This window comes from Gouania willdenowi, chromosome 6, assembly GCF_900634775.1.
Source record: "Gouania willdenowi chromosome 6, fGouWil2.1, whole genome shotgun sequence".
NCBI lineage: Eukaryota > Metazoa > Chordata > Actinopteri > Blenniiformes > Gobiesocidae > Gouania > Gouania willdenowi.
Genome location: NC_041049.1, coordinates 26,075,410 through 26,090,851, shown reverse-complemented (window position 1 = coordinate 26,090,851; position 15,442 = coordinate 26,075,410). Strand labels below are relative to the sequence as shown.

The window sequence follows — 15,442 nt, the reverse complement described above, 5'->3', positions numbered from 1 at the left end:
TGCAATATAAAAAATGACAATACTGGCAAAAACAGCAGTTGGCAACCCCTGGCTCTAGAGCAGTGGTTCCCAAACTTTTCACAGTTCTGTTCCCCTTCAGACATTTACCCTTAAATCATGTACTGTACCCCCTACCGCTGCACATGCTGGGGTTTTCAACCTTGGGCTCGCCTGGAATTCAAATGAGGTCCCCTGAAATGTCTAGTAATTTATAGCAATCAAAAAAATTACTGATTAAAGATGTCTTTTTAAATAGTTATAAATATTTTTTTGTAAGTAATCTTAAACAGCTGTATTCTATGCTTTCACTTTCCTAAATATAAATTTAGTTCAAATAAAATGTCACTTTGTGCACTAATTCTGGCAACAACAAAACAAAACGATCAAAAGCTAATTCTTAAAAGAAAGAAAGCGCCAAAAAAACGTGTGGTATTAAAAAGAGGTCACAACCTAAAAAAGGTGGGGAACCACTGAATTTTAATGTCACATACAATGTAACCTTACAGTAAATTTTCTCTGAATTTTACCTATATAAATTGGTAAAGCAATGTCTTGTCATATTTGTACTTTTTTGTTGAGATTGAAATTACAAAATACACATTGGCTAACGTGTAATTTGTAGAGGTGTCCTGATCCAACATTGATATTGCATATTGGTCTGATATCAGCCAGAAAACCAATATCAGATTTTATCGGCCTGCATCTGAAATCACCGATATAAGCTCTCTGATAAAATATTCTGCTCCAGCTCTTCTATCCATAGGTGACTGTGGTTCACACTCCGACAAAGTAACCTACTGTTGCTGACTATTGTTCTCTGTTTGAGTAACATCACATGATCAAGCCTTTTCTAACATTACACACTACAAAATAACTCATAAAAGTAGGTATGATTTGTGCTGATATCGGATCAATATCTGTATATTTTTTATTCATGTACCCTCTATGACAATTTGCGTACCCCTGGGGGTACCCGTACCCCGCGTTGGAAACCCTTTCCACTCCCCTGTGGCTCAGTGACCAGTACGTTAAATCTACACACCTGTGACAGTTTTACTCAGACAACATGATTTACAGAAACAAATGGAAACAATGACACATAAAACATTCATTTGCAACATAGTTGTTATACTTTCAACATAAAACTCAATTGTGATCACAATTTAAAAGAAATAAAAAAAATACGTAATTCAAACTGGAAGTGTGAGTGATCTTGAACAAGTCATAGTGAATAAAAACACTTGTAAAAGTAGTTGCTAACCTGCTTTGAAGCGTGTGGAGGTAATGTGGTTGAAACTAACTAGAGAGTTGGTTTTTACCAAAAACAAATCCTTAAAAGTAACATAATAAATAAATAAATAATCCTTTCTGAGAGTTGGCATGTTTTAAAGTTCAAACTGTCAAACAGAGCTTAGAGCCAACATGGCTAAAGGAAATATACACAGTACAATTAGAATTCAGTGCAGGATCATTTGGTAAATGGTAAATGGACTTGATTTATATAGCACTTTATCACCACACTGAAGCAGTCTCAAAGCCCTTTACATATCAGCTCATTCACCCAATCACTCCCACATTCACACACCAGTGGGACAGGACTGCCATGCAAGGCGCTAGTCGACCACTGGGAGCAACTTAGGGTTCAGTGTCTTGCCCAAGGACACTTCGACACATAGTCAGGTACTGGGATCGAACCCCCAACCTATCGATCAGAAGACGACCCACTACCACCTGAGCCACGGTCGCCCGTAAACACGACCACAGATTAATAAATGTTATATATTTAATATATATAATCATTATATATATATATATAATCCAAATCACACAGTTGGTAATACATAAAAGAGTTTCAGTGTTCTGAATAAATGCTGGTATCAGCAGAAAAAAGGGTTTTTTCAATTGGCTGCGTCAGTAATTCACTGATTATTACAGTATATTACACATAAAATGTGATTACCGCTAATCATGATTTTTATCATTTATGATTATTAAGCGATTCTTAAATTTTGAAAAAATCAATTATTAGCTCATTTAAATTGTACTAAAAACTAGATGATTTCTGTTGCTCAAAAGAGAAGTCAAATAATTCAGCAGCTGACAGTGGTTAAGTGGCAATAATCAAAATCAAATCGATAATCAATAATCGAGATCAGTTTGTAATCAAATCGAGTCTTCTATGATAAATCAAATTAGGAAAATGGGCTGATTAACCACTCTTATGTAAAGACATTTACATTTAGATTTTTGACGCCCTTTCTAAATAAAAAAGAATGGCGATCATTAGGGGTGTCCCGAAACAACTTTTTCACTTCCGATACCAATATTGCAGCCTTGAGTATCGGCCAATACTGACATGTACCCGATACAATGAAAGTATGACTCGTGCATACTTTTATCACTCATTTTGTAGTGTGGAATGTTAGAAAAGATTTGATCAAGTGATGTTAGTCAAACACAGAACAATAGTAGAAACAGTAGGTATGAGAAAGACTGACCCATTTATTAATAATCAATTGGTTACATACATTTTAACCTTCAACATAATATCTGTAGTATTCTATAATTGAATAAATATAATATATATCAGAGATTTTAGATGCAGTCCGATAAAATTCGATATTAGTTTTCTGGCTGACATCGGATCTATATCGGATATCAATATCGGATTGGGACACCTCGCTATCATACTTATCTGACTGTTTGTATTCACAGAGGGAAAAATACCTATTGGTAGTAATGTAGAAAATAGGAGATCAAACATATCATTCTGCATTGTGATGCATCATGGAATCATGTTATACCATGAGATCAGTTAAGATGCACAGCTTCAGATCAGGCTAACACACAGGCTCAGCTTATCCTACTGCTCCTTCAGCTGTGTTTCAGCTGATTCCCCAATGTTTCTTACAGTTTTTAATTCAAAACCCAGTCCCCTAGAGCTGGGAGATATTGACCAAAATTCACATAATTTTTTCTCAAAATATTTTTAACTCAGTAAAGTCCAGAAACAGACAGAAAGACAATTCTGGGTTCAATTTGGTGATGTACAGGCACATTTATTAATAATCATAACAATAATTATAGTAATGCATTGGATTTTATATTTCGCTTTATCATAGACACTCAAAGTCGCTTTACAGAATTAAGGCATTATTTTTTCACTCCACACTTAGTGGTGGTAAGCTACTATTGTAGCCACAGCTGCCCTGGGGCAGACTGACAGAAGCGAGGCTGCCATAGTGCGCCATCGATCCCTCCGACCACCACCAACACTCACTCACACACTACATTCATACTGGGCAACGTGGGTGAAGTGCCTTGCCCAAGGACACAGTGACAATGGCTTGGCTCGAGCGGGATTCAAATCCCTTACCCTTCAGTTATTCGATGACCCACCCTACCACTGAGCCACCCCATATACTGCATCTCTATACAACTCTCCATATATTGCCCAGTCTTACTGGTTTGTGGTAAGTCCACTCTCTCTCCTCCTCACTGTTGTCATGGAGAGCGATCCCCGTGGCATCTCCTATGTAAACATTGCAGCTGTAGCTGCTCTGATGAACAAGAACTCACAATAACAGCATCATACTGCATTTTACCCATTTACTCCAATTACAAGCCCGCTTCCTTAACCACTAGGCCACCACTCCCAGTTGTCCTTAGTAATAAATAAAACTGTATTAAAGAAAATGTGAATACAATAGCAACTTTACGTCCCATCTGGCCAAACATGGCTGCTTCCAATTAAACATGTTTTTGGGGATAAATTTGTGCCAAAAGACATTTTAAGTGCTTGTGAGTGAACATATGTTGTTTATCAGTAATTAAATGAAACACATTTTATCTATTTTATATACAGTACATCACTAGTAGTACAGGCACCCTTTAATTACTGATGTTAGAGAAGTCCAGTGAGCAGGCTATCATAGTGAATTTAGTAAGAAATATCTCATTCCTGACCATAAAGGAATTTCATGATTAGTCTGAATTTAGAAATCAATTTATTAAATCACTTCCAGCTATAAAAAATTATACCATTCTTATTATTGACTTGTTGCAATGTCATTTATCTCGGTCATATATTGTCTAAGTGAAAGTTGTGTATACAAACAATGCATAGTTACTACTTAGCAAACAGATATGTTTCTGATAATAAATCATTCAGTTGTTCTATTTGATAAATGTACCAAATAACATCGACTTCATTATTTATTTAAGTTTCTCCTATAATTTAATTTCAAAGCTGCTGCAGCTTAATGAAATGAGACAACAAGTCTTGTCTCATCCCTTTGTTACTGGTGGAAAAGCCTACAGTATGTGTCTGATCAGTGAATCTGTGATCTACCTCGCAGCCTTCTAACGTGAAGTGGTGAACGCACGTCACACAATTATCCAAAACAGTGACAGCTGAGCTGACTTTAATAAAACAGAGAGAGCCAGGCACATGCATCATCCTGTTATCCTGGATGTACTAATTCCGCCTTTGTGAAATGTCACCGGAGCTTCTGCTATATCCAGTTCTTTGAATCTAGGGAGAAGACTGTGGGTCTGGGTCCAGAGAGGGTTATGGGTTGAGGAGAATCCGTGGCTGTGAAAAATCTCAGGTGATCCTGCTCTGATTCAGATTAAGCAGATAATATAATCTAGCCTCCTGCTCTGTTTTACAGATAGTCAGTGAAAGTTTCACCTGACCGACCATTGAGCTTTCAGATTTGTTATCTGGGGATCACGTCATTGTCTAACCCTGGCCTGGCTGGGCAATATAGACCAAATTAATATATCTGATTTTTTTTTTTCTCAAAATACCAAAAATTATTTAAAACCAGTTATTTTTTTTAATAAGGTCCTACCAGAAAGATGATAGATGTACTATAGTTAATAATCTATCACTAAATATTTTGGAAAAGAATCAGGAAACAAGGTCCTGGTTCTGTAATGGTTCAGTTGTGGTTCTGTAATGGTTCAGTCCTAGTTCTGTAATGGTTCAGTTGTGGTTCTGTAATGGTTCAGTCCTAGTTCTGTAATGGTTCAGTTCTGGTTCTGTAATGGTTCAGTCCTAGTTCTGTAATGGTTCAGTCCTGGTTCTGTAATGGTTCAGTCCTAGTTCTGTAATGGCTGAGTCCTGGTTCTGTAATGGTTCAGTCCTAGTTCTTAAATGGTTCAATCCTGGTTCTGTAATGGTTCAGTCCTAGTTCTGTATTGGTTCAGTTTTGGTTCTGTAATGGTTCAGTCCTAGTTCTGTATTGGTTCAGTTTTGGTTCTGTAATGGTTCAGTCCTAGTTCTGTAATGGTTCAGTTCTGGTTCTGTAATGGTTCAGTCCTAGTTCTGTAATGGCTGAGTCCTGGTTCTGTAATGGCTGAGTCCTGGTTCTGTAATGGTTCAGTCCTAGTTCTGTAATGGTTCAGTCCTAGTTCTGTAATGGTTCAGTCCTGGTTCTTAATGGCTGAGTCCTGGTTCTGTAATGGTTCAGTCCTAGTTCTGTAATGGTTCAGTTCTGGTTCTGTAATGGTTCAGTCCTAGTTCTGTAATGGTTCAGTCCTGGTTCTTAATGGCTGAGTCCTGGTTCTGTAATGGTTCACTCCTAGTTCTGTAATGGTTCAGTTCTGGTTCTGTAATGGTTCAGTCCTATTTCTGTAATGGTTCAGTCCTATTTCTGTAATGGTTCAGTTCTGTAATGGTTCAGTCCTGGTTCTGTAATGGCTGAGTCCTGGTTCTGTAATGGTTCACTCCTAGTTCTGTAATGGTTCAGTCCTAGTTCTGTAATGGTTCAGTTCTGGTTCTGTAATGGTTCATTCCTAGATCTGTAATGGTTCATTCCTAGATCTGTAATGGCTCAGTCCTAGTTCTGTAATGGTTCAGTTCTGGTTTGGTAGTGGATCTGTAATGTTTCAGTCAGCTCCCAGGAATGTCTGACACGCAGCTCTCGAGTTATTTCAGAAGCTGCGTCTTAGTTCCAGCCCTCAGCATTCAGAGGTGGACTCCTGGCTGGTTAGTTACCTGCTTCATGAGCTAGTTATTTATCTGGTTGACCTGGTTTATTAACCAAGCTGCTCAGTGTTGAAGCTCCAAACAGCTAGTCCTCACAGAGACAGACCCTGTGTCTCCAACTGCGTTCCTGTCTGAAGACATGACTCAGGCTCTGTGTCAGAGGTCAGTGTGAGGACAGCTGAGTCTGACAGGGAAACACGGCAGCTGTCAGTTCATCCATGTTTGGTATCTGAACACTAGACCTACTACAGAGTGAGATGGTTTTAGGACCTTTAGAGGCTCACATTTTCCATTTGAAAATTTCCCCTATTCAGTTTGAGTTTACTCATTTTCATGTCCCCTTTTTTGTTTTGTTTCTGTTTCATCAACTCTGACTAATCAAATGTCATTACTGGCTTTTAAACGTCCTGGAATTGAGTCAAACCTGCTGTATACACTTAGTTGAGTTAACTCTTCTTCCTCTTTACCTTTTTCTTGTTCGCTTCAGGGGCTGCACAGTGGATATGTAAGTGATTTAGTTTTAGTTTGGTATAGGTTTTTACGTCAGATGATCTGCCTGGCACAACCCTCTGCATTTGTCCAGGCTTGGGATCCAAATGGTATAAGTCTGCTTCCTTAACCATTAGACCGCTGCTCCTCCACAATGGTTAATTGAGATAGTTATTGATATTACAGGCCAGTGGTGGCCCAATGATTAAAGACGCACACTTTTAATTTATAATCGGAGAGTCATCACTATGGGATGTTGAGCAAGTCCCCTAACCGTAAATCCTATCTGCTCCCCGTCCATCATTAATGTATCCTCTGCCCTATATTTGTATATCCAATAACTGTATTTGTATATTGTACTGATTGATACTCTTTCAAGTTAGGGTTAGGGTTATGGTTAGGCAAGGCTCTCGCCATGAATCAAACAAACCAGCTTTGCTCCAACAGTGTAATAACTGTGATAAAAAGAAACTGCAAAATAAAAGTTTCAAGAAAGCAAAGGGGCACAATGAGATTTGACCCTCTCAGCTCCCGTAGCAGCTTACACAACATTTTGAATTTAAAGCAGCTTAGCCAATGGGCCTGTTTCACTAGAACTCCCACCTCTGTAATAAAGCAGGGAGCTCAGTTGTATCGCAGACACTTGTCTACTTCCTATTATTTGCCTTAAACCTAGTTTAACACACACTCTACAGAGCCGCTTCTCGACAACATGCAGGGTTTAAGGTGCATTCACACCGGACGCAACTTCAGTTACTCTGGTGACTAGATTACATTCAAAATCAATGTAAATGAAGCAACATCAAGCGACATCAAGCAACGCGACTCGCGAGATTCCAACGACTTTGTCACGCGTTCTAAATTGCTGGAAGCTGCTCAAAGTTGAAAAATTTGAACTTTTCAAGTGATTTCAAGTGACAACTTCCAGGCCGTCACTGTCTGTAGAGCCTGAGGCTGCAGTAGGAGGGCTGTACACTTCCTCAACTTACTGGGGCCGCTTGAGTGATGAAGCGATGGAGTGACCAAAAGTCACGACAATGTTCAAGCGATTCATCACGGGAGATTTAAGCGACTCTAGTCGCTGAAGTCGCGTTCTGTGAGCGAAGAGTGTGCACACCTGTGCGCATTTTGACAAATGTCTGCGATCCCGCAGAGCGCCCTGCTTGTACTTGGGCTGCCCTCCCCAAAGGTTCTCATCTCAATCAATGTTTCCAGGTGTCACCATTTGAAGCAATCATATAACTGCTGATTGATAATCATCATTAAATCATTTCTGTTAATTTCGGATCAATGAATGGTGCGGTGGAAAGAGAAGGAATGTTGCAGGTTTATAATATTGTCCATAAAACAAGTAAGGAAGAAATGAAAAACTTTTGTGACAGTAGCAGTTTGAATAGATTTGACAGCTTTGTGGGAGTCTCTTTTGCAATATTATTACTATTATAGATTATTACCGTATCCAAACTTTAAGTGCAATATAATGTTTCACCTTCCTAGGGAGCTGCACTTATTCCAGGTTCAGAAGCGTGTAGGAGGAAATGTGCTTAAGTTTATGGGAGATCAAGTGTAGTGACGCGTAAGGCCAGATATTTCTGGGAACAAGATAGTGATCTACTTGATAATAACAGAATTGTTCTAATTGTTATCCGCGAAGAGATTTGACAAAAGCTTTCAAAACTTTAATGTTTAAGAATTTTAAAAAAACAACTAGTGTGATTGGTGAATTTGTTTTCATTCTTTCTATTCGAAGCAAAACAGTCCCACACACTGGCCCTCATTTATCGATCGTTCGTACGTGCAGATTTTAGTATACGACGTGCGTTCGACCGTATTCATGCAAGCTTTGGTATTTATCAATTTTTGATGTGAGCGTACGCTACGATCAGATTTCATGTCAGGTCTGAGTTTGTATACGCAAATCTGATAGTGTGGACATGTGGTACAGCACCTGATTCATTAATTAATTCATTCATGCTTTTAAATGTAAATAGTTCCTTAAACTTTTACAAATGTGCTGCGGTATTTAATAATACCCCTTGAACCTTTTTTCACCATAGTCCATGGTTTTTTTTTTAACCAATTTGTCATGCCCGTTATTTGCCAGTTTAAACTAATTGTTCCAACTAGTTGTTATAACATTGACACTTTGAAGTCTTTTTATCACTTTTTCTGTCTGTTTTGGCCACTCTAATTTACAACTTTTACCCAATTTCTGTGGTTTTTAAAATCCCATTTGACCACCTTTTCCACCAGATTGTGAACAGATTGCAGGGTTCCTCCTTGTGTATGTTTCTTTTATGTGTTCATTTGTGTAAATGTTTTGTGTGTGTGTGTGTGTGTGTGTGTGTGTGTGTGTGTGTGTGTGTGTGTGTGTGTGTGTGTGTGTGTGTGTGTGTGTGTGTGTGTGTGTGTGTGTGTGTGTGTGTGTGTGTGTGTGTGTGTGTGTGTGTGTGTGTGTGTGTGATCTGCTGACTGTCACACTGCATTTTATCAAATAATGTTCATAATAAAGACTTTACAGTCACTGCTTCTAAACTCCAATCTCACATGATCGTGTCTGTGTCTGTGTCTGTGTGTATGTATGTACAGTGTGTGTGTCTGTACTGTGTGTGTGTCTGTGTGTGTATGTATGTACAGTGTGTGTGTCTGTGTGTCTGTACAGTGTGTGTGTGTCTGTGTGTGTGTATGTATGTACAGTGTGTGTGTGTGTATGTATGTACAGTCTGTGTGTATGTATGTACAGTGTGTGTGTGTGTGTGTGTCTGTGTATGTATGTACAGTGTGTGTCTGTGTGTCTGTACAGTGTGTGTGTGTGTGTGTCTGTGTGTGTGTGTATCTGTGTGTCTGTACAGTGTGTGTGTGTGTCTGTACAGTGTGTGTCTGTGTGTCTCAGCTGTTTTCACAGTTGTTGAGAAGCAGCTGGCAGAGCACAGGTGTGTGTGTGTGTGTGTGTGTGTGTGTGTGTGTGTTCTTCGCCCTCTCTGTTTCTGAGATGTCTCTCTGTTGTCAGAACTTGATTGTTTTCAGCAGGCTGTTGGTGATTGGTTACCATGGTGATAGGAGTGTGGTCTTTGTGGTGTGTGTTTGGGACAGTTTGTAGTGCAACTGTTAATAGTTCAAACAGAGTTAAAGCGTAAGTGTGTCTGAGCTTTAAGGTCAAAGGTCAGAGCTCTGAGAACATGAGCCTAGTTTCCTCTGTAGAGGCCCAGCTCAGGCTAATCTCTAACTTCAGAGCTTCCCAACAGTGATAGGAACATCTGAGGAGGAGGCCTGTCAAAACACAAGCTATTTAGTCAGAAACCAATCAAAAACCATCCCTAGTTTATTCAGAAACTGTTCCCAGACCAGTCAAGTCTCTTAACCTTTCTCAAATCAGTCAATGGTTAATCACTTACCAGTCAGTCTGGTTAAGTTTGTTATGTTTTTCTTGGAAGCTGGCAGAGGTGTACAGAGTACTGATATATCCTACTCAAGTAGAAGTACTGTTACTTCATTGAAATGAGTAAGTCATACATAAAATACTCAAGTACAAGTAAAAAGTAGCTCAATTAAATAGTACATATAGTAAAAGTTACTAATTACTTTCACTCCCCACAGATATTCTTGGTAATACATCTTGCCACGGTTCCCTTGCATACAGTAAACATCTCATGCATAAACTTCAAAAATTAGAGACCAGATCTTGTAAAATTGAAACTTCATTTAATTTCCACAAAGGCAACTGTATAAAATAAAAGGTTTGTGAAAATGTACAGTTCTTTTTAAAATAAAATGACACCAATGAATTCAATAAAAAATAAAATAAAATAATCTGACTAAGTATAGCTACATTTATGGACTCTAAAACTGAGAAAATAACCGGCATTTATTGCTGTTTGGTTGGCTATGATGTGATGCATTTGATTGTTTTCTGGTCAATCCATTTTTTATAGTTTCACAATGTCTGTTGATCATTTTAAAACAAAAATTATTAATTTACTCAGTAACGGTTGGGTGTAGAAACGTAACAAATAACTTTACTTCTTTTAAACGTACTTAAGTACAAGTAAAATTACTGATTTAGAAACATACTCAAAAAAAGTACGAGTACCCATAAAAGCTACTCAGTTACAGTAACGTGAGTACTTGTAATCTGTTACTTTCACCTGAAACTGGAGCTTGTATTTTAGGGAGATGTTTTAAAAAAATGAAGGTTTTTAACCCTCACAGACTCCAAAGCCATTGTCGATGGGAACCTGAAACTGATCCTGGGTCTGATCTGGACGCTGATCCTACACTACTCCATCTCTATGCCTATGTGGGGGGCTGAGGACGACGAGGACGCCAAGAAACTGACACCAAAACAGCGTCTACTGGGCTGGATCCAGAACAAGGTTCCTCAGCTACCCATCACTAACTTCCACCGTGACTGGAGGGACGGGAAGGCACTGGGAGCGCTCGTGGACAACTGTGCCCCTGGTAAAGTTTCATAACTTCCCTAAGTCTGTTGATCAATAGTAAAATCATTTTACTCCGTATAACAATATCAAAAGTCGTAAAGTCCCTTTGTCACTATTTTTCATGTCTTTGCTAATTGAAACTACACACCTTAAATAGTGCTTCCACCAGGCCCCAGACTGTCACCCCTAACTTTACCAGATCAGAATATAATGCTGTAACTTAGTGGAACAACACAGAGGCAGTCAGCTGCTCTCTCCAAGCTGTGAACTGATAGCTTTTAACGTTTTGATAAAGATTCGGCCAATTATGTAAACATGCATATGTTTAGTATATGAAATAACTTAGGCCCACTAATACAGGCTGTAATAAGCTCCCTTTATGTGTAAGTTGAAGATGTAGGTGTGAGTGAGGAAAAGGGATGCTAAAATTCTCACACTTGGTTAGCGTTCAAATCTGAAAAGGCACTGGTACAAAGGCAGGTTGAGCTGTTGGTGTATTAGTTAGTACAAATGGTGATCATTTTACCAGGTGACGCATCACCGCAGAACCATCTACAATCAATTGGCTGCAGGTTTCATGTAAAACGTGAGGGTAATTTGTCGATTGGTGGTAATTAAAGGTTTCAGAAAAAATTAAATTTTCCCCATTCAACATGTGGCTGAGTGTCAAAAGTGCCAAACATTTACAGTTCATTAAGAAACAGGGTTATTTTTATGCCAGTTATGCAAATTTGCCTCTTACAGACATTATTTCTTGTGTCGGCTTTGCACATTAATGGTGTTAATCTTTTTAGTTCTGTGCTTTTCTTTTGTTATGTCTAATACTAAAACAGTTACCCTCATTGGAAAAAGTATTGGGTGTTTGAATTAAATGTGTTTTCCCACAATTACCCACAAGCCTTATTGGCAGCCCCAGTTGGCCAGTTTTGGACCACAGATGTTTCACACCTCTATTGTAGAGCCTGAATTCCTCACATATGTCGATTGTCAGTAGGTGACACTGTAACAGTATCCTGTTTAGGGCTGGACGATATGGACCAAAACTCACATCTCAACGACGATTCAGGGTTAAATTTGCTGATGCAAAATGCCGCACAGGAACAATTATTGACAAACAGCTGCACAATATGTACCACTTTTGGCTTTTTCTCCTATAGAAGGACAGCATGTGTGAGTGACTTCTGTATTGTGGCTTGTTTAGGGGAAGGTGTGGGTTAGGACGCACTCAGAAATCCATCGAGCTGTAGCTTTTCATGTTGTTCTGAGAAGTAGTGAAAACAGCGACTCCTAAAATGAGTATTTTAAAACAAAATAAGTTTAAAAAAAAATATGTATATCAATATAAGAGATATTGTAATTATCTATATCACCAAAATGGGAAACTTGATATATCTTGAATATCGATATATATCACCCAGCACTAATCCAGTTCTGTGCTGGTTTCAGTTTAATGATACTAATGATCTGTCTCTCTGTGCTTCCTTCAGGTCTGTGTCCAGACTGGGAAACATGGGATCCCACTCAGCCGGTGGAAAATGCTCGGGAAGCCATGCAGCAGGCGGATGATTGGCTGGGAGTGCCTCAGGTAACACCCACCAACAGACTAAAGTCTCGCCATCAACCTATTTCCTGTGTTCCGACTCATGGCTGTCAGTGCTTTTAACGCATGCGCGTAGTCTACGTCACTGCCTTCACTCGCAATCTTTATGACAGAGCTCCTGGGACGTGATATTTTAATGTAAAGCGACCATACGATGTAGGTTGAATATTTTAATTGTGCACGTGTTGTGTCAAAACACAACACACAACATTGACAATAAAAAAACAAACAGAAAATAAGATAAAAAACAAAATAAATCGGAATTTACTCAAAACATGAATTTCTTTTTCTAGTTATGCTTTGAAAAGCATTTACAATATACAGCTGACATAACAAAATGTATATACTGTATATATATATATATATATATATATATATATTCTGTTTATGCAGCGTCCTATACAAAAATAATACATTTCTATTTTTTCTTAAATAGCAGGATTTCAACCTTTTAAAAATGTACAAGAACTGCCGTACAATAGGCCGACTGGATGTAGACGCGTTTTACGCATGCATTGAAAGGATCCGAAAGGATCAGCCCTGTGAAAGGATTTGCCGCTGACAATGAACCCTCACCTGATGAATGTCCATAGGGTTTGTTATGGGTTGCTGTTATGTTGCCATATTTTATTGTTTAGTTTGTGTTGCTGTTCTGCAGGTGATTGCTCCAGAGGAAATTGTCGACCCTAATGTGGATGAGCACTCGGTTATGACCTACTTATCCCAGTTCCCCAAAGCCAAATTAAAGCCTGGCGCTCCGCTGAGGACCAAGACTCTGCACCCAAAGCGGGCCAAAGCCTTTGGACTTGGTGAGTCTGCCCAAAGGGAGAGATTATATGATCTAAAGCAGTGTTTTGGGCCACGACACACCAGTGTGCTGTGAAATCCTGTCAGGTGTGCTGTGGGAACTTTCCCAATTTTATTAATTGGTCAACAAATGTTGAAAAAGATGGTCCAGCGGGGGCAATATGTACCACAGTAATATGCTGTCAGATGCGAGATTGCAGCTTATTTTGAGACAGACTTCATTTTATATCTACCTATAAAAGCAAGAAAGGTCTGCTTGCGTGGTGCGTTCGTGTTTGTGGAACGAATATCTCCCTGGCGCGGGGTCTGTTTGACCTGAAACTTTGTCGACTTCCAAATACCCCAAGTGTGTGCATGCATCATTTTGGAGTAATTTGGTAATTTCAAAACGTTTATTTAAATCTTTTTTTTTCGTCCAGACAGCACATTCATGTTTGCCCAGAAGTGAAACCTATTCAGCTTTTGACCTTAGTGTGAGGGGGCGCTAGCGCACCATTTATATCTATTTCACTGCACAGCTCAGAAGTTTCAAACAGTTACCGCGGGTCCGTTTTTTTTCTCTATACATGCATTTCAACAATCTGTGATGGAGTAGGTGCATGCGTTGCGGCTGACGAGCGTGCGTGTGCGTGAGAGAGAACCCACGGAGGACATGGGGAGAGTCCCACACGGCAACCAGGAGGAGGACAGGTAGCGAGTCTCACACAATAGTTATACAAAAAGTACACAAAACTACAACAGAAATGCACAAAAATATACAAAAAGGCTTTAAAAACACACAAAATGACTCCAAAAACCATATGTTACAGAAAAATACACCAATCGACAACAAAAATATGAAAATTACTCAAAATACACAAAACTAAATATTTATACAAAAAATGCACAAAAAGACAACAGAAAGATACGAAAATACACATAATACTCCAAAAAAAAAATTACAGAAAAACACATCAAACAGTCCCGTTGAATTAAACCAGGGAAATCGCACACGCTATTATATTTTGCACCCACAAATAAACACCTTCATAACACTACAGAGTACCGAGTATGTACACCTCTTTGTCCATCCAACCTTCAAACACATACTCATTTGGCCATAATTAACTTTACTTAAGCCCCCACTATATGAATACATACTTCCGACGGGCACTGTACTAGTTATAGTTAAACACAAGCAAAGCATGAATGCTTTAGGTGGTGTTTCAAGTAAACTAGTGCCTCATGTGAACAGATGTAGGTCTGATTCATCAAATAAACCACCTTAATCGATTTATAAAATGAGTCGAAGCAAATTATATGAGCCGATGAATTGTTTTTAGACCACCTGGTCTGGTTTTTGCTCTTTAAAGGGGACATATCATGGTTTTAAATCCTTCCTTTTTAGATATAAATCATACAGTTATGGTATATATATAAAGTGGAACTGCAATGCTTGGGTCTGAATTCCTCATTATTATAGCTCCACAGGCCCCTTTTCTACCCCTTTTCTGATGTGCTTCTGAGAGCAACTCGTTTTGGTGCTGTCTCTTTAAATGCAAATGAGACACTCCATACCCCGCCCCCTCTTCAGGTGACACTCAGTTCAACTCCACCCTGCTCGGCCATTTTTGTAGTTTGATAGAAGAGATACGGTTATGTAGCGGCACATAAAATTTTTATTCTGAGGTTATTTACAAAATGTCAACAAGAGAAGACTTGTCCATCCAGCCTTACATGTTCGAGCCAGAGTTTGACCCGGCGGAGCGAGATGAAAATGAAGATGATGACCCTGCAGAACCCTAACAAGTGAGCTATCACAAGCACCGAGCTAACGCTAGCGCCAAGCTAACGTCACGAAATGCATTTTAATACAGTCTTTTCAAAGACAAAAACGGCAAAATGAAATGACTAATGAAAACTTTAGACTTAAATTAAATCATGTAGTCCATATCATCAGGGATCTAAAACGAGCACACAGTGCTAACATATGAAGACGGTGCAACTGCTAATGCTAACAAAACAATGACAGGGGCGTCTTACCATCACACTTTTTAGCGTTATTTACAGCTTACCGAAGTGCTCTGTTTGTCGTCTCCAAAGATAGAAGGAATTGAACCCTCAATCAGACAA

General features: G+C 39.0%; 1 protein-coding gene across 1 annotated transcript in view; it reads left to right on the top strand.

Annotated features, from left to right (window-relative positions):
• flncb (filamin C, gamma b (actin binding protein 280)) overlaps window positions 1–15,442 on the top strand; it is a 60,167-nt gene that overhangs the window by 2,115 nt on the left and 42,610 nt on the right. The window contains exons 2-4 of the mRNA XM_028451584.1: window positions 10,694–10,942; window positions 12,411–12,508; window positions 13,182–13,332. Coding sequence (XP_028307385.1) covers window positions 10,694–10,942; window positions 12,411–12,508; window positions 13,182–13,332 — 498 coding nt within the window. The remainder of the gene's footprint in view (window positions 1–10,693; window positions 10,943–12,410; window positions 12,509–13,181; window positions 13,333–15,442) is intronic.